This window comes from Peromyscus leucopus, chromosome 2, assembly GCF_004664715.2.
Source record: "Peromyscus leucopus breed LL Stock chromosome 2, UCI_PerLeu_2.1, whole genome shotgun sequence".
Lineage (NCBI taxonomy): Eukaryota > Metazoa > Chordata > Mammalia > Rodentia > Cricetidae > Peromyscus > Peromyscus leucopus.
In genome coordinates, this window is record NC_051064.1 from 88,009,162 (window position 1) to 88,029,991 (window position 20,830).

The window sequence follows — 20,830 nt, forward strand, 5'->3', positions numbered from 1 at the left end:
GATATTTGCCATGAGTATATATAATGTTCAACAGGAAACATTTAAAGACTATTTATGGTGGTATTTTTCACAAGACAAAAAACAATACAGGAAAACACCCCCAAAAGTCCAATAACTGGAGAATGGGTAAATATATTATTATATATTATTAGAATAATATATCAAACTGCCATAAAAACTATAAAATTTTGCTGTGGTACTTCACACGCAGCAACTCAAGAACACTTTCGAGACCATGCTAGTAGGGGAAATCTAGTCACTGAAGTCTACTTATACAGGAATGGTGTCATTTGTGAGATTCAAATCGCCTAGAGGTACAGAAGAAAAAGCACATTTGTCCACTGTGTATGGAATAAGTCATCAACAGAGAAGTCCTGGTTTCTTTTAAGCATCCAAAGGAATGTACTCACATTAATAGGTTGTATGCACAACTGACCAAAACCTGATAAAAAGCAAAGGAATGACTTCAGATTTACAGGCATTCTTGTATCAAAACTGGTTTGATACAATCCCAGTTCTAACAGATAATACAGCTGCCATACATAATAAGTAACTAGAAATAGAGGCTAGTACTCTTATTCTTTCTGACCTTAATTTATAGACATATTCTTAGTTGTCTTTGGTTGCTAAACATATATTGGGTTATTGTATATAGTTTCCTATACACTTCTGACTTAGCATCAAAAGGCCAGCCAACATTGATCATGAATTCTGACAAGCTTCGCACAGTAATCATGTATTCCAAACTCAGCCTTACATTTGAATGCTGGCTACATATGCAGGAGTTTTCAGCTTCAGGAGTAAATGTCTCTTCAAGAGAGAACAACCGAAAGCTACCAGAGGATACAAGGACTACCTGGTCTTTGTGTGACTGACAAAGCAATTCATCTTGTGTCATCCTTTGTGATATACAGATACAGAAAAAAAATCAAATCACTACAATGAAAACAAAAGCTCTTCAGTGTCTCAAACACATCTTCCAAATCAGTGTGTCTGACCTTTTCTTAAAACTTTAACCATCACAAGGGACCCAGTGGGGAGGGAGTCATGTGCTGGGGAGTAGTTAAAGGGCAGGAGAATTCACTGGTGTGAGAAGGGATTAGTGAGAGCTGGAGGAGAGAACAAGCCCCTCCCAGTGTGAGTGATCCAGCTGGGGATTTACTGTCTGGCAGAAAGCCACATTCAATTAACAGCTGGCATCAGGGGACAAGCAGACATCCAACACTGGCTCTGAAGGAAGTCAGCAGAGAAACCTTCCCGGAGTTGAAGGTACCAGTGAGCAGCTCTGTTGTGAGGTCAACTGTGACCAAAACTCTAGTAGAATGAAGGAGATTTACTTGCTAGAAACCTGCTCCCAATCCTTCTTTCAGATCCATGGTGAATTGTTACTATGGCAGTCACCTGCTTGTGGATGCTTTCAGTAAATGATATCCAGGATAAGTTTGTTTAGAATAGATTCATCGTCTTTTTAATTTATGTGTATGCATGTGGGTATGTGCACATGAGTGCAGGTGCCCACAAAGGGCAGAGGGGAATGCTGGGAGCTGCAGTTACAAGAAATTGTGAGCCCACTGATGTGGGTGCAAGGCACTGAGCTTAGTTCCTCTAAAGGAACAGTATGTGCTCTTAATCACTGAGCTATCTTCTCAGCCTGAGAATTGGATTCCTAGGGCTAGAAGTTTTAAATAAGAAAAACTCAAATGCCAGGAGTATGAATTCAGTGATCTCGGTGTTATGCTTGATATTCAAAAGTAAATTGTTTTTATTTATGTTTAGAAATGTTGCTTCACATAGAAGGATTCCATTTTGGAGTAGGTTGGGAAGAGTACTCAGAAGTTGTGTAACTCTGTTTTGATTTTTTTTTTCCAGCTGGCTTTTGATCTGAGTACTTCAGTTTCCTCCACGCAAAGAGCAGCATACTCGATAGATCTGTGTTCTGGACTCTTGCTTGTAGAAGAATGAAATCTTACAAAGTCCTTCCCTGGCCTCTGTCTGCCTCTCCCTGGTGCTTTTTCATCAGGTCTGGACTCAGTTTCCACGAGAGTGTGCCAATGTCGAGGCTCTGAGAAGCGGGGTGTGTTGCCCAGACCTGTCCCCTACCTCTGGACCTGGGACTGACCGCTGTGGCTCATCATCAGGAAGGGGAAGGTGTGAGGCTGTGACGGCAGACTCCCGACCCCACAGCCCCATTATCCCTATGATGGCAGGGATGACCGAGAGGGCTGGCCTCTGAGGTTCTTCAACAGAACGTGTCAGTGCACCGGTAATTTCTCAGGACACAACTGTGGGACCTGCCGTCCTGGGTGGAGAGGAGCTGCGTGCAACCAGAAAGTTCTCACGGGTGAGTGGAAAGATGGAGGTGCAGGCTATGCACAATACACAGAACGCTGAAACACTTCAGTCAGGAAACACCTACAAATCAGAGAGCTCAACCATCTTTCCCCAGTTGAGCAAACTGAAGGTTAGGAAGCTGGAGAAACTTGTCTGGTATAGAAGTTTGGGACTGAACCCCAAACTTTATTTTTTTAGGATTTATTTATTTTTTAGGATTTATTTACTTACTTACTTACTTACTTACTTACTTACTTACTTATTTACAGTGTTCTGTCTGTATATATTCCTGAATGACAGAAGAGGGCACCAGATCTCATTATAGATGGTTGTGAGCCACCATGCGGTTGCTGGGAATTGAACTCAGGACCTCTGGAAGAGCTGCCAGTACTCTTAACCTCTGAGCCATCTCTCCAGCCCTGAAACCCATACCTTTCAACTAATAGTTGTTTCCTTAGGTCTGGAGAAATAGCTCAATGAGTGGTAAGAGCACTTGCTGCCTAAGCAAGAAAACCTGACTTCAGATTCCCAGCATCCACTTAAGAAACTGGGTGTAGCCACAGGTGCCTGTAACCCCATTACTAAGGGTGAGAGACAGGTGAATCTCTGGAGTTTTGAAAAACCACAGGTCTAGCCAAAAAGCGATGAACTCCTGTGAGAGACCCTGTCTCAAGAAAATGAGGTAGAAAGTGATAGTGGACACCTAAAACTCCGCTCTGGTCTTCACACACATGCATATGTCACACACACACACACACACACACACACACACACACACACACACACACTTTTCCTTCAAAAATACTTAAGCAATCACCATATATTAGGAACTGGCTTTTTTTTTTATCACTTGAGGTGTTTATGCTAATCTTTATACATTAGATTCATAAGGCCAAATTCATGGACCTAGAACTTTGGCAAGCATGGCATTCCCACTGAGAGCTATCTAGCTCTAATAATACAGCCTCTACACGCAGCTATGGTGACCCATAATTCCTCGCTGTGGTGAGGGAACTCTTGCATTATAGATGAAGGAGCAGGTATGTGGAGTACTAAACAGTAATGGCAACAGCACCTGCTTGTTTTCCATGTTTCAGGCAATGACTGAGTGTCTCACAGACTAGCTTTTGAGACTTCACTGTCTTTCCAAGCCCTGGTCTAATTGCTAATTGTGTGTGTACGTGTGTGTGTGTGTGTGTGTGTGTGTGTGTGTGTGTACGTGTGTGTGTGTGTCTGTCTGTCTGTCTGTCTGTCTGTCACATGAGTGCATGTGTGTTCTCCTTAATGTTTGTGCCTTTGTAAAGCAGGAGTTCTTTTTATCCAAATATTATACACATGAAAATTGAGCCTAAGAAAATGTGTCCAGAAGCACAAATATGGCATGTACTCACTCTTAAGTGGTTTCTAGCTATAAAGCAAAGAACAATCAGACTGCAGCCCACAGAACCAGAGAGGCTATATGGCAGGGGGGACCCTAGGATGACTGTGGCTTAGAATAAGTTTTGTTTTTACTCAAAAATAAATAAATAAATAAACAAAAAGACAACAACAAAAAAAAAAAGAAGTTTTGTTAGCCAGGCAGTGGTGGCACATGCCTTTAGTCCCAGCATGCAGGAGGCAGAGGCAGGTGGAACTCTTGTAGTTTTGAGGCCAGCCTGGTTTACATAGCAAATTCAAGATAGCCATGGCTTTCTCAAAAACAAGAAAGAAAAAGAAAGGAGAAAGGAGAAGGAGGAGGAAGTAGTTGTTGTTGCTGTTGTTATTAAATAATATATCCATCCTTTTTGTCTGCTCCCAAAATATGCACACACAAAAATTAAAAGTCCGCCCCCATCAAAAAAAAAAAGAAAGAAAGAAAGAAAATGTGTAAAAAGACAAAAAAAACTCTCTGTTTTAATCACTAGGCTGTGCTCATCTGCCTTGTTCTTATAAGATTTAGATAATAGAAAATCCTACTGGGTGGTGGTGACACACACCTTTAATCCCAGCACTCAGGAAACAGAGGCAGGAAGATCTCTGAGTTTGACATAGCCTGATCTACAAAACAAGTTCCAGGACAAGCAGGGCTACACAGAGAAATCCTATCTCAAAAAAAAAAGTAGAAAAAAATTTTAAAAATGTCAATAATGAACAGAAATAAATATGACAATGTCACAGACCCATAAACCCTCATGTACGATTAAAGAAAACTTTTAGAAACCCAAGAGTAAATGTTGTGGGGTATTCACCATAGAAGACTGCTTGGACATGGGTTTTAGAAAGTCTTTATTAGTAAGCCAGCAACTACACTGAGTATTCAGAAACCCAGTGTAGCACTGAACCTTTCTCGGGATGAACTTATATGCACAAAAAAAACGTGTTCTGGGTTGATATACTTCAGTTAACAAGAACAGTTAGCCAGAAATAGAACTACACAAACTAAAAAGAAGGGTCAGTACATGTTGAGACTTTCCCACAACTATTTGGACTTTCATGGATTAGACCTTTGATTTAGTGTTGGCAGGTGGTGCTGTCTATGTGCTGTCTACAGCCTGGTTAGCACTTCCATCATGGAGGCAGTTGTGCTAATGTCTCAGGGCCTACTAAAGTCTGGGCCCCCGTTACAGTAAATTGCTGAGACAAAGAGGGAGAGGAAGAAAGATCAGTCTAAACAAAGATTTATTTAGAGATATTTTTAATAACATACAGATTGAGAATCTCTAATCAAAAATTCCAAAATTCCCCAAACTCTAAAAGTTTTCAAGCCCAACATGGTATCACAAATGGAAAGCCACATACATTAGTCTTTGTTTTAAACACAAAATAATGAAACTGGTTAAAATTGTCTTCAGGCTATGTGTATAACAGAGTGTATAAGAAACAAATGAATTTTACATTTAGCTTTGGACCCAACCCCCAAAATATAATGTATAAGAAAATATTTCAAAATTTGTAAACTCCAAAACATATCTGGTCCCAATCATGTTGAAAATGATACTTAACCAGTTAAATCACTTATAAAAGATTTGAACGGGTACACACTTGGCCATTAATGGTTACAGGAGCCATAGCATGTAGCAATATGATTGTGCTAATTTTCACATCTTAATCTTTTCATCCTTACAGTCAGGAGAAATCTTCTTGACTTAAGTACAGAAGAAAAGAGTCACTTTGTCAGAGCCTTGGATATGGCAAAACGCACAACTCACCCTCAATTTGTTATTGCCACAAGGAGGTCAGAAGCCATACTGGGACCAGATGGCAACACACCACAATTCGAGAACATTTCCATTTACAACTACTTTGTTTGGACACACTACTATTCAGTCAAAAAAACCTTCCTTGGGGCAGGGCAGGAAAGCTTTGGTGATGTGGATTTCTCTCATGAAGGACCGGCTTTTCTCACGTGGCACAGGTACCATCTGCTGCAGCTGGAGAGAGACATGCAGGTATGTTCTATCTTGGTTTTGAGGTCCCTGTGTGTAAATCACTGTGATTCACTTTGTACTGAATGACAAGAATGAGTCATGACAAAGCAATCACATTATCAGGATACTTGTGCCTTTCAGGTAAGATTCTTCCCACACTGATTATTTACTAATGCATTAACCCTGATCTTTTGTGCAGTAAAATAAAAGTAATGTTAATGATGAGAAAAACAATGGAGACCTGGTTTGGGCAAGAATTAAAAGTTTCGAATTTTCTATAGCTTGGTAACTGGAACAAAATGATGAAGGTAACAAAAGAAATCTGTTTTCTGGGCTTCTTCCTGAACTGTGGAATGTAGGCAGGCGCCACCTCCTGGGGAGTGGTGGACCTGCATGTCTCACTCTTTCATCCATAGGTATCCCTCCTCAAAACAGCTGATGGTTCTAGAGACCAAATACTTTCCTGTTCACTGAACTATATTTTTCCACGACCCCTACCACTTTAAGGCTTAGAGAAAACCCCACACAAAAGCATCACATAAGTGCAAAAAATGATGGATGTGTTCATTTTCTTGGAGGTGGGACTCTTTCACTCTATATGTGTGTATGTAAATGTATATAAATATATATCATGTTTATTTGTGTATATCTACATTCATATATACATTCAAATATATCAAAACATCATTTTCCATAACTTTAATATATATTGTTTCTAAAAGGATCTCAAAACGACGTATCTTTAGACATGAATTTTCATTTGAAAACTAGCTTTTTGAAGGGGAACATAAAGTAGACTTCAACTGGAGCTCAATAAGGCTTTTTTTAAGCAGATGCACTCAAAACACACTAACATATCTAGTATCATAAATATCTTATTGTTGCCTTTTCACTAACTGAACTACTTTTTGAGAAAAATATTGTCATTCAGAAAGTGAACAGTTTAGGGATTGTGAGGTTAGCTCAAAGATAGAGCACTTGCCTAGCAAGCACAATGCTCTATGAGCAGTCCCCAGCCCAAATAAAATTGTTTATTATTGGATCTCAATTATTAAGTCTATAAACTAAGCTCGTTTCCTATACAAAACAACAGTCACGTATCTCTATCCCAAAGTCAAAGTCTTAAAATTATCTTGAAAAAAAAACTGTCCAAACTTATTTGTCGATTTTCTGGGCACTGTGCTAGCCTTTCAAGGGAAAACAACGGTTAGAAGAGAGAATTGATGCATTGCAATACAGAGTGATCCTTGACAGGAATCTGTTCATAAACACTTTGGAGGTGATTAAATGGGTCCATCTAGTCCTCTCAGCATCATATTTTAAAGCTCTGATTACAAGGAAGACATGTGATAGATTATGAGTACATAACTCTGTCATCTGTAACTAACTAGAGATCTTCATTCCCTCGAGGCATTCCCAATGACACATCAGAATTTGAAAAGGCAAGTAGGAAGTGTCTCAAGCCTTCATTCTGCTGTGTAACTTCTACCCTGGTGACTTACGTTTTCTAGCACAAGGCATCATCATGTTCCAGACTACCTGTGACACACAACACCACAGGAATGTGCTCTGGCTCCCAAATGTCAGTTGCTCAGATGCAGTTAGTCTTGATTCATAATAATGAGCCTCTGGAAGTTGTCACTAACTTTTGGGAAGTGCAATGACAGTTTTTGCATGACTAATACAAACCCATAGTGCTCAAATAAGTAGGGATGCCTTAAAAAGCATCTGAACTCTAAAACACCCAAGAATAAGGAGATGCAGACCAGAAGGGAGCTACAGTAAAGGAGCAGAAATATACCCAGGGCTTGAAAGACACAGAAGGCAAAAACCAGCTCTCCACTCTCACCCTCTGAAAGCAGTTCCCCAAGGGCCAAAAGAAAGTGAATGAAGGAAGCACTGTTTTAAGAAATTCGGTAAAATAAGCATGTGTCCTTGGTCTCAAGTATTTTCAAAAAGTGTGAGATAGTTTCTAAGTAGAAACTAGGTCACTGGTCCTAAGAACAATAGGCACAGAATTCATCCTGCTTCTGTTTAGCATTTTGTCTGTGAGCTTCAGGCAGATGCCTGTCTTCCTAGGTCAGCTTTGCAGCATAGGTCTCTAAACAAAATTCTTTTTGTCCTTTGCAAATAGAGTCTGTGTGAGGCGAAACAAACCAAAATCTACCTAACTACAGTCATTCAGGCCACATTAAAAACAAAACCCCAAACTTAGTGTTCCACAAATCATTTCAAAGCTGAGGTCACATGCTGCTAAGAGTTGGTGGTACTTCCATTAAAAATAGGAAATCAAGCAGGGCAGTGGTGGTGCATGCCTTTAATCCCAGCACTCGGGAAGCAGATCTCTGTGAGTTCGAGCCCAGCTTGGTCTACGAAGTCCATGACAGCCAGAGCTATTACACAGAGAAACCCTGTCTCTGGAGGGAAAAAAAATGCCTAAAAATAATACCTTAACACATAGAGCTAACAGAAAAAGGACACCAGAGTCAAGCAAGCCAAGAGACAGGATGTAAGTAGGAGAAGGGACCACTAATGGATTTCTATGATTTAGGATATGCTGCAAGAGCCTTCTTTCTCCCTTCCTTACTGGAATTTTGCAACTGGGAAAAACGTCTGTGATATTTGCACCGATGACTTGATGGGCTCCAGAAGCAGCTTCGATTCTACGCTTATAAGCCCCAACTCGGTCTTTTCTCAATGGAGAGTGGTCTGCGAGTCCTTAGAAGATTATGACACCCTGGGAACCGTTTGTAACAGTAAGACCCAAATGACAGCTTCTGTTCACAGTTCTTTATTAGGTGAAGAGATTGTGCTGCCTGCAAGGCCTTTCTTCAGAATGAAATCTGCTACCGTTGCAGAGGCACTTTGAGCCCCTAGGAGACTCAAGGCAGTCTACAAGGTGCTCCTGGGAAATACAAAGTACCTGTGTATGTTACTATTTTTTTTTTTTTTTTTTTTAGCAATTTGATCAGTACATCGCTAACTTTATTTTCAAAAATCCTAGAGTCTATTAATCCTCTTACTACACTAAGCACTGCTTAGCAGTCATGTGCCTTGGGGTGGAATCTTACTGAAAATGTCCCCCAGGAATATCTGAAATGTGCAAAAATTAGTTGGAAGTGTTCTGGGAGCAGAACAAGAAGGAGGGGAGCAAAAACAGGAAAATTCCATGTTTGTTCAGAGAACTAAAACCCGAAAGGGATCCCTTTCCCAGGGATCCACTTCAGAAAATGAAGATGTGGTAACAGCAATGGCTGCCAAGTCACTGCTCTGAGCTCTCCTAAAGAGAGTAGACACAGGTCTGGCCATTGTGCCTCTGCCGCAGAACATTTCTGCTATGCTCTGGTCTGTTCATGAGCTTCCTGTTTTCCTCCACAAATCACAGTTACCCTCCCTGTGTTAATAAGTCTTTTTTTTTTTTTTTTTTTTTTTTTGGTTTTTTTGGTTTTTTGAAACAGGGTTTCTCTGTGTAGTTTTGGTGCCTGTCCTGGATCTCACTCTGTAGACCAGGCTGGCCTCGAACTCACAGAGATCCGTCTGGCTCTGCCTCCCAAGTGCTGGGATCAAAGGCCTGTGCCACCACTACCTGGCTACTAACACAGTCTTAATTGTTAGTGTTCTCTATTGTTTCTTGTGTTTTTTTCTATTCAAGGTATTTCTGGATATTTTAAATATTGATTTCCATATAAAAATTAGAGTTGTGACTTATTATTATGTTTGTGATCTATCACTCTGCTTGTATTTTATGTATTAATTTTTGTATTGCTTTAGAAGCCTAAGAAGAGAATAGTTTAAATATATCCAAGGAACTAAGTACATTTTTTTTCACCATTAGAAAGGTAGTTATTTTTGTACTACTATAAGAAATGTGATAATACATGAAAGTTTCCTTTAGCAGTCTAACACCTGAGCAATTGGGTCCACCTTGTGACAGAAAATGAAACTGAAGGTCAGAGGATCTTCATATACTAACACATTCATCTTTCTCACCAGGCTGTTATGTTTAGGGCTGGGAGTTCTTAGATATTTTCCTGCCATGATGATGCTTAGACATAATTGTAGTGTGTGTGTGTGTGTGTGTGTGTGTGTGTGTGTGTGTGTGTGTGTTTATGTTCATGAGTGTGCATATACACATGTGTTACATATGTGTATGCCATAGGACACCTTCAATTGCCATTGATTTAGCTCTGTCTAACCTATTTTCTTTTAGTTTTGAGACAGTATCTCACTGGCCTGCAACTTACTATGTAGCCTAGGCTGGCCTCTGACTCATAGACATCCAACTGCCAGACTGTTGCTGTCTCTCAAGTGCTGGGATTAAAGTCAGGCTCCAGGCTCCATCTGGCTTTGGGGTGGGAGAGCAAGGTTTCTTACTGCCCCAGAATTCATCAAGGGCTTACTATCAAGCCTGGGACTCTACCTGTCTCTGCCTTTTCAATGCTAATATTGTAAGTGTGCCCTAACGTACTTCATTTTTTTTTTCCTGTGGGTTCTTGGGTCAAACTCGGGTCTCAAGCACTTGACTCTTATAGGCTATCTTCCCAGTCTACAAAGAAACATTCTTTAAAAGACAATGAAAATATAACATAGGAGGAAAAAATAAAAGTGAAAGTCTTTCATTTTGTCATAGCTTTTCCTATCATTCAATTTAACAATCCTCACAACTTTGGGAAAAGTTGAAGAGTATTTATTCTGGGTTAAACAATTTTAAGATTGTCAACTGTGACAATTCAAGATGTAAAAAGCAAACATCATATTTATTGAACATGGTAAAGAAGGCTGGCATGATGGCTCTGAAGGGAAAAACTCACTTTGCCAAGACTGACGACCTGAATTCAATTCCTAGGACCCACACAGTGATCCTGAGACTGCTGCATGTGCACACACACACACTTAATTTGAAAAATCAAACATAGTAAAGAATAAAGGAAAAGTTTGTATCAATCACAGCATATGTCTCATACAGTATGAGATTCTTACTATATGTCTTCTTCAATCCTCATGGAAATTATTTTTTTTTTATCCTGCTTCTGTCTGAGAAGACTTTATTCATTTCTATAGATTCTTTGACATCTTCTTCAAGAGACTGGTGCATACATGTCCTTTGATTAACCTTTCCTTGATCTAGGGATTCCAGACTTATATTGTTAATTACTTGTTTCATTTAATGGGTGGAAAAAGTGAGTTAGTGACACCTGACAACCTTTCAGCCCTCCTAATGCATCTGTGAGTCATCACATGAAAAACACTGCTTCTTTCTTCACGGGATTTCTTAAAGCTATTTTTCCCTCACACATTCTGGACTTCTCATTCATTCCAATGTGGAAATTTTACAGGACTGTAAGTCATAGGACATTGGTGGCTGAATTGGCAGAAGTGGTCCATGTGCAAACTAAATTTAAAAACCACTGGGATAAAATTAAAGTGGCTCCACTAGTTTCTTTTACTACCCAAAGTCTCAACCATGAAACTCCATAAGATTAACTAGGATGCGGTTGCTTGCAACCAAAGTGGACAGTACTTTCAAACTGCAGGGGATTTATTGATAATTTCCCCCAGACAGTAATCCCCAAAAATACTAGCTAAAAGTCAGACTTCAGATCTAGTGATGCCTGAAGGTTTTTGAGCATAGTCTATACCCCCAAAATGTACATGGACACTCCAATCCTAATACAGGTCTGTTTTATAGCTATGGTGTTTAATGGTTGTTATGCTAATGAAGCAGGTGGGCAGCATTGTGCCTAGGAATCAATATAGGACATTATGACATGAGCGAATAAGCTGATTCCAGTGCTTCCTCAACAGGCCCACCACTGCCTAGTACTATACTGAGTTTTAATAGTTTTTTACTAAGTTATTTTTAAAAAATTCAATTTCTTATATTCTTACATTCTTTCAACAAAACTTGTTGCAGTTTAGTAGCACTCAGACCCATGTCTGTCAACGTGATTATTGTTTCCTTCCAGTGTTTTGAAACATCAGGCTATCTCAATTCACAGAAGCAGGACAATGTAATTTAGATATTTTTCACTGCACTGTAAGCATGTCTTTTCATATTTCTTTCACAAGGATCTAATTTTTGGGGTTTTCACTGTATACAAGAGAGCAGTGCTCAGACCTGTAGCCATTCTTTAACTGTGTGCATGCCTTTCCTTCCTAGGCACTGAGGGTGGGCCCATCAGGAGAAATCCAGCTGGAAACGTGGGGAGACCAGCAGTGCAGCGGCTTCCTGCGCCACAGGATATCACTCAGTGCTTGGAGGTTGGTGTGTTTGACACACCGCCTTTTTATTCCAATTCTACAAACAGTTTTCGAAACACAGTGGAAGGCAAGTAAACAAACAAAACAAAAACAAAGACAATTGGCGTTTTTTGAATTAATCTAGTTGGGTAAGTGGAATGCCCCAAGTTGGTTATTTTTTAAAAGATTTTGAATGCCATATTGATCACATGGGTTTATATGAACTGGCTGTTGATTTTGTCACAATTTCGGATTCAAAAAATAAGGGGAGTATCAAACTCTATTTGATTACCAGAGATATATTTGATTATCAGAGAAAAAAGTCCTGGGGAGTTATTGTTTCAAACCTCTTAAATTTCTACAGTCTCTTAAACTTAGTGCCTGGCATCTATCAGGCTCCATGTGTAATAACATCATACTGTAGTACTACAGGAGACTTTTGTAGTCATAAAACAGCTTCTTTTAAAAAGGTAAGAGGGGCTGGAGAGATGGCTCAGAGGTTAAGAGCACTGACTGATCTTCCAGAAGCCCTGAGTTCAATTCCCAGCAACCACATGGTGGCTCACAACCATCTGTAACGAGATCTGGTTCCCTCTTCTGGCCTGCAGTTGTACATGCTGTATACATAATAAATAAATAAATAAATTTTTTTTTTAAAAAAAAGGTAAGATTAACAATTATTTCATGTTCCAATTACCTGACAGTCTGTAAGGTCTGGTTTGGTCAGTTTTATTTAAGTTGAAACACTTCATAACAAATGTTGAAGGTCTATAAACAATTAAATAAGTGTCCACTGAGTTTTAGCTTGATTTTCCTCATTTCACAGCAATAAAATATTTTGAAGTTGAAGTAGTGCAGTGACTTTCCTGAGATAGCAAACATCAATATATTCAGACTTCTAAAGGAATATAATTACGTCTAACTTAATTTTAAGTTTGTTACTATTGAAATTCCCGAGTACCAGCATCACACTTAAGTGCACCAACCTGCTTCCAACAGGAATGATTCTCTCTCTCCTATAATCAGAGATATGTAAGATATAAATCCAATCACTAATTTTAATTCTACTTCCTTTTACTATCAAAATTGTATATTCTCCTTATTTTCATTTAAATAACACTAACTCACTAACAGAGTTGATTCAATATTTACTATGATATTTACTGCATATAGGTACTAAAATCTGGTATTTATAAGGCTAAAGTACTGATTTTTTAAAGCAATGTGCTATGTTCCTTGAGTCATAATAAATTAGGAAAATGAATGAATGAGTGAGTGAGTGAACATACATACATGGTAGTTCAACCCAATCAGACACACTTAACTCGATCACACATCACAAGCCCTCCAACTGCTTTCTGACCTATTTGGCACTTATCGTCATATGTTTAATATGTAGAGCGACTATAAAAATTCTCTAAATATTTTGACAGAAATCTTTCCAGATGTTTAAAACTGTAGAGAAAAAGAGAGAAAGTAGGGACATTTTAGCATCCCCACAAAATTAATTTCTAACAATAAATGCACTGGCAGTCATTCAAAGGGAGGAAGAGAGGAGAGTTTCCAGGACAGTGACAGCAGTACTCCCAGAGGTGGAAGCAGTAGCTGGGGGATTTCCACTGTCTCTGTTTCCATGCGGAACCATCTGTGCCTTGTCAAAATTCGGCATTCATATATTTTGACTGTTATCTTCTGCAGGTTGTTATTGTTAACCTAGAAGCTACATTTGGAAAGCCACACTACCAGCTCAGAACTAACCTAGTTCTGAGTATAGCAAGCAAATGTCATCAGCCATTACTACAGAGAGACAACACTATTATACTGAGGCAATATTTAGCCTGGCGAGCTTTGAAAAATAGTTTCCTAATATAATCACTGCTGTTGACTTGCAATGTTTTCTACTATTTTCATCCTTACTTTTAAATGTAGGTTACAGTGATCCCAAGGGGAAATATGACCCTGCTGTTCGAAGCCTTCACAACCTGGCCCACCTTTTCCTGAATGGAACAGGAGGACAAACTCATCTGTCTCCCAACGATCCGATTTTCGTCCTCCTGCATACTTTCACCGATGCAGTCTTTGACGAATGGCTAAGGCGGTATAGCACTGGTGAGAGGCTTTCATATGATTTTGCAGGCTTTGCAAAGGGATTATTCTGATGGTGTGGTTATCAATTTAAACTAGCACTTGACAACCATAAAATACCCTCCAAAATAAAGATGCAGTAGCTCTCCCATCCAGCCACTGCCAAATACTCAAAACCACTATGAATACTACAGAAGTGTCTCAGTACAGTTACCATTAAGATGTCACTACAGGCATTTTTGTCATGAAAAGATGACTCCCGTGTGTTCCAAGTTTTTCTTACTCATATTTTCCAACAAACCCTCTCATTGCTTTTTAATATAAATGAAGGAATGTTACAGATCTTTTCTTGGATTCCACAAAAGACTAAACGTGCCATGTCTATAATCTGCAGTTCTGAGTTGTATTACTTTATGGCCTCACAGAAATGGAAATTTGCTCAACTTGAAAAGTTACAAGTTTTATGTCATGCCATAGGAGATCTCTTTTAAGTTCATTTCAATGCATTCTTTAAAATATTATTTTAGAGACCTCATTTACTGCACTCCTACTCAGCCAAGAGAAGTATGTTGCTTTTCAAAACCATGAAAGTACTTCCACTGGTTTAAACATCATAAATTTTTATACTTTGGAAATGTTCTGAGTTTTAGCTGCTCTGCTTTTATCATGCACACACAGTATTGAAGATTAGCTCTCTATTGCTTTATCTATCCAGTAAGGCCCTCACACATCTTTGTGTGTAACAGAAATTTCTATTTAGCAACATTTCCCAGACCACTAATCTATGTGTTGATCAAAATATGTTATCCTGTCAGAATCATTTAAGAAACCAGTAATTTGCCAGGTATGGTAGTGTCCATAATTCCAGTACTCAGAAGTTTGAAGGAGAGGATCTAGAGTTTAATGCCAGTCTGTGCTATAAAGGGAGGTATAGTCTCAAAAAAGAAAAAAACAGACAGGCAATTCATGCATAAATACTTGCTCAATTGTCAATTTGTTATGAATTCAATAATTGGTATCCTGCTTCATATTTCATATGTATTTAAATGCATAATGGCAGCAGATAATGGATTACTTATACAGTGTTAGTTTCTGTCTTAGTCACTGTTCTATTGCTATAAAGACACACCATGACCCAGAAAACACTTATAAAAGAAAACATTTAATTGGGTGCTTACTTAGTAGTTTCAGAATGTTAATCCATTATCATCATGGTGGGAAGCAGACAAGCATGATGCTGGAGCAGTAGCTGAGAGCTAACATCTATCCATAGGCAGCAGGCAAAGAGAGAAAGACATTGAACTTGGAGTGGGCTTTTGAAACCTCAAAGCCTACCCCCAGTGACACACCTCCTCTAATAAAGTCCCACCTACTCCAAAAAGACCACACCTCCTAATCCTCCTAATCCTTCTCAGACAGATCTACTCCCTGGTGACTAAGCATTTAAATGTATGGCCCTGTGGGGACCATTGTCATTCAAACCACCGTAATTTCTTTAAAATAAAATAAGAAATTAATTTGTTATGATTCAATCTGGGTACAGTAAACTACATTTTTCCACTTCTCCAACTTTGAAATCATACTCCCCACTCCTTAATCCATACCTTTACTTCAGGCACTTGCTTTTTGCCAATGCCTCCAGTGTTCAACTTAATAGTTGTAAGAACAATATTGTTCTCTTTATAATAATAGCTATCACTTTGGGTGTGTTTGATTAGATCATTTGTATTATAACACTATATAAACTGGAGTTGATAGGTTAGGAATTAACAAAATCAGCTCTTGTCAATTATAGGCTTTTGAGACTAGTCAAAAATATTATATATATGCAGTCATTCTTAATGCTGTGAGTGTTAGACTTCTCAAAGGGAATGGAAATACTCCTTGTTATAGTTTTCTAGAAACCATGAAAATGTGTACTCTTTTGCCTTTCATATTCTGGTTGAAAAAAAAATAATTATTGCTCATTCATACAAATTTCTTAAAGACTCGCCAAGTCTAACCTAAAGGTTGTTGATGAACCAAAAAGCTATGTTTTCTTATTGTCCCCCAACCTCCTCTGCTTGAGCTCTGTGCAGTTTAAGGATTCTCAGCTACTAGGCTCTCAGTGGGTAGAGAAAAGCCATAAATAAACAATAGTCAGCCTGTGACACTCTTCTGATAAAATATAGTCTTAAATTATAGAAAAAGTCAATGCTGAAAATTTGCATAAAAATGAAAACTGACTTCTCAAATATCTCATTTATTTCTAAATGTCCATTGGGAAAGGATGTCATGAAGCAATAAAAGCAGCAGAAGTAAGAATTTGGGAAGAATCTCTAAACAGTTCCATAAAGCCGAAAACAGTCCAGGAGCAGAAAGGATGGGGTTATTTTTCTGAACTCTGTCAAAGGTTTTAAACATATTGAAGATTCTTCTGAAATCAGAATTGTACAATTATAAGAACCAGAAGTCAGAATAACAACCTTAAAAAAGCTAAAGCAGGTTGTTGTCTTTCAATATGAGGATGCAGAATCCTATTGTTGAACACAAAACAAAACAGTACATCCAAATGCTAGCAACAATTATGTTGATTTTTATTTATTAATTTTGTGGGTTGGTTGGTTTGTTTGTTTTGAGACAGAGTTTCACTATGTAGGCCTGCCTCACCTGAAACTATCTATGTAGCCAGAATGGCCTCAAACTCACAAAGACCTGTCTGTCTCTGTCTCTTACCACTACTATTATAAATCTGAGTAACATATAATTCAATATCCCTCTTTCATTACTTTAGAATTATGTGTTGTTTTACCATAGTAGCCCAGAGCTCCATGATTTTTTTTTTTTCAGAAAAAAGCAGTTTGTACATTTTCCAAAATTATTGCTACTTCTTGAGCTAGGAAAGGAATGAAGCAATCATAAATCCTTTCACAAACATTAGTTGATCACCTAATGTTTCTTGGACAACATTCTAGGTACCAGAAGTAGCATGCAAAACTCAATAGTTCTTCCTGGAATTTTCGCATCTGTTAGTAGAAATTAGAATAACCAAATATAAATAAATATAGTATAGTAGAAATACAATATAGTAGAAAATAGAAAGTTTTTCTAAGTAAGTAAAATCAGAAAATGAGATTGGAAATGCAGTGTAGGCAAATGGAAAAAGATCCCCCCAAAACAAAGGAACAGGAAGGAACCAGATCTGGCTGGAGCAGATGCACACTGGGAAAAGGAGGTGGAGGGAGTGGGATCTGCATCAAAATGAGAGTACAAGGTCACTGAGAAATGGGGATCATTAGAAGGATCTTGCCGCAGGAAGTTACCAGTGATCCAGTTGTGGCTCTTGCTTGTGCTATGATTCCTTTGCCCATTTTAGTGAACTGTATCACATAGCTGAAGACAAACTGAACTGAGAGTGATCAGTCAGAATTCAATAGACAGGTGAAACGGAGAGTTTAAAATTGTAGCTGGGTTACAAGCCTCACCATGTAACTTCCACGGGTTACTAACACTAAAACTAAAGTTGACTTTTTGTTCAGTGTCTAGACCAGTACCTAGCACTAGTAGACAATACATTTGAATAAATACTTGATTCCCTATAGTACATGGTAAAGCTAAAGACACAAAATATAAAAGTTGCCGCCATTTCTGTCACTGACTTTTTCTCAAAGTAAATGTTGAATTATCCTCCCAAATTTCTCCATGGATAACAAACCTCCCACAAACAGAAACCTCAATCCCTAGCTGGCATTACATATTCCAAGCATTCTAAAGGGAAGCAGTTAGTGTCCCTCAGTTTTGTGGTATTCCGTTTTGGTGTTTAATAGCACTCACATAAATCCAGATTAACAAGAAAAACAGCATGTATTTGATACAAAGCACCTATCCTTACTTTCATCCTTAATGGCAGAAGTCCACTAAAAAAAGAGATGCCTTCTATTTAAATGGCTGATTTAGACAGAAAGAGGAAAAGCTGTAGGAAGCAAATTGTGTAAAAAGTCAAATTCAATTTTAAGAACCTTTTGCTAATGACAAAACATGGGATACTGATTTCTCTCAAAGTAAACAAAAAATAGAAATATTAAATATATATTTGAGGTCAAGGACAATCATCTTTCTGTCAAGTTTGAATTACAGACCATGATAGAGAACAGGCAGGTCTGGCTTTTCATTGATTAAAAAATATGTTCTGTGGATTTATTTAAATTAGCTTATGTAGTTTAAAAACAGGACAGCTGCTGAGAATCTTATACAATATTGTCACTCAACACCTGTGACTTTAAAGGTTCTATCAAGAAGAGTGTTGATGCCACATTCACCCTGTTGGGCAGTGAGACTTGCCTTGTGCCTGGATTTGCTGTAAACTTTGAAAACACTTTTCACATGCTCCTTGCACATTAGACACCTTCAGATCATAACAACTACTCTGATATCAACTTTCTGTCTGTTGACAAGCTGCCTTTGGAATATTTTAGATATTTCTACCTTCCCATTGGAAAATGCTCCTATTGGACATAACAGGCAATATAACATGGTACCATTCTGGCCTCCAGTTACCAACGCAGAGATGTTTGTTACTGCACCAGACAACCTGGGATATGCTTATGAAGTTCAATGGCCAGGTCAGTGTTGTCAATGTATTTTTCCTCTGATGTTCTCCAAAGGCAAATCAGTCATCTTAAAAGTAAGGTCCTCACAGTGTACTGAGGCTGGTGTGTCCTATTGGATATGAAGTTTTCCCATAGATTCTTGTTTGGAAATAAAAAGTAAGAACTTATCATTTATTGGGTACTCACTCTGACTAGTATTGAGATAATTGAACAGCACGCCATCTTACCTAATCTTCATAATCTTATTTAATCTTTATAATAGTGGCAAATATTTTATTTCTCATTTTGCAGATAAAGAAACTCAAACTTAGAAATTAATTCTAACACTAGAGAGGCTATGTTCCCAGCAAGGAAGAAATAAGTTTTCAACTTAGACCCCTGTGATGTCACCAATTACTCATGAGACCATGCCACTTCCATTTATTTATAAATGAAGATGGAGTAAGATATTCAAAGTTGCTTTTTTTTGATATTTTAAAATTCAAGACTTTCAATTGTAAATTTTCCCCCAACAAAAGTACCAAAACATAGTGAGAGATCACAGAACTTGGGACTGGTTAAAACTGACTCCCAAACCAGAAACTCTCCTACAGCCCATGGACCCTGGGCAGGGTCTCAATTCTTTGAGCCATCATGTCTTTAGCTTTGGAATGGCAATAACATCAGTCTCAGAATGGCTCACTCACAGAAAGAAGTAATACATACCTTCAAGATGGCCAGTGCTGGTAATAGGGCCAATAAAAAGTAAAGATGAGGGTCTCTCCAAGAGTGCCTTGAACAGGGCCTAAATGTGAGCTGTCCAATTTGGGTGATAATTATTTAAATGTTTATCTGACTCTCATCTTGTTTTCCCAATAGGTCAGGAGTTCACTATATCTGAAATCATTACCATTGCTGTAGTGGCTGTGCTGTTACTTGTGGCTGTCATTTTTGTGGGAGCTTCTTGTCTGATCCGTTCTAGAAGCACCAAGAATGAAGCCAGCCAGCCTCTCCTCACTGATCACTACCAACGCTATGCTGAGGAATATGAGGAGCTCCCGAATCCTAATCAGTCCATGGTCTGACAGCCGCCTGTCCTCTAATGCGGGAGGATGGAAACACAGTTATCACCCATATTCCCTTTTGCCTCCTTCTTTTCTTACATAGACGTGTGTTGGAATTAAAGCAATGTTAATGTTGCATTTCGGAGATGAGAATTCAGAGTCTTTTCCATGGGTTCTAATCGTTAGTACTATTTACGATGGCATATGGTAACAGCTCAATAATATCTAAGGGGATAATGTGATGAGCTTTGTTGTATTCTAAAGTTTGCCCAAGCGCTGGGAATGAGCAATGCTTTGTGTGCACAGGGAAATAAGACTGATGTAAAAATCTCTACTTCAATTGTTTGAGTGGCTGTTCTTACACTGTTAACATGTGAGTGCATTGCTATTGTTGGTACTGGTCAACAGAGATGAAGGCAGCCTTGCTGATTGGTTAAATTGCATTACTTTGTAAACAAATAGGATCCTGATTAGCTTTCTGAAACTGGTCTCATTTTGGTGTCAGCATTTATAATTTGGGCTCAGGGGCAAGCCCGTCACAATTCTTGTCACACTTTGTAAAGGCAAAAGCTTCACTTGACTAGAACACAGCTGCTACTGTGTGTTTGCCACCGTGTTCCTGAACTAAGCTCTCTGGACAGGAAACTGCTGTGCCACAGTTCACCTCCTAATTCTAGTGTCTCAGAGGTCTGCAGAGAAGGAGGAAGACGAAGGACATGGTGCTGTGTGGATAACATCAAATGCATTTTTCAACAGCATTCTTTCACCGCTTACCAATCAGCCTCTGTATCTTTCAAAATAAATACAATAAAATCACGTTTCATTAGTTTCAGTTTTTTCTTCTATTTTTTTTTAAGACCAAGTCTGACTCTGTTGCCCCAGCTGGCCTAGAACCATCTCTATAGACCAGGTTGGCCTAAAATTCACAGAGATCCACCTGCCTCTCTCTGCCTCCCCCAGTACTGCAATTGAAGATATGTAACACATCTGGCCTTCACCTTGAATTCTAACATAATATGCATTTTGTTTGTTGTTTTGTGCTGTGAAACAATGTTCCAAATATGAACTATCCAGGCTAGCCATAACAAATATCCTAATTAAAATTGGTTAAAATAAGTAATAGTAACAATAATCA

General features: G+C 38.6%; 1 protein-coding gene across 1 annotated transcript; it reads left to right on the forward strand.

Moving 5' to 3' along the window:
* The first annotated feature begins 1,108 nt into the window (after window positions 1-1,108).
* On the forward strand, window positions 1,109-20,527 carry Tyrp1 (tyrosinase related protein 1). Its single transcript, XM_028873324.2, is given in 10 exon segments — window positions 1,109-1,269; window positions 1,870-1,980; window positions 1,983-2,183; window positions 2,186-2,341; window positions 5,437-5,759; window positions 8,290-8,494; window positions 11,899-12,066; window positions 13,908-14,087; window positions 18,518-18,664; window positions 19,511-20,527. Coding segments are annotated over 9 exon segments (1,608 nt in total). The 5' UTR covers window positions 1,109-1,269; window positions 1,870-1,958; the 3' UTR covers window positions 19,717-20,527.
* Window positions 20,528-20,830: the final 303 nt, after the last annotated feature.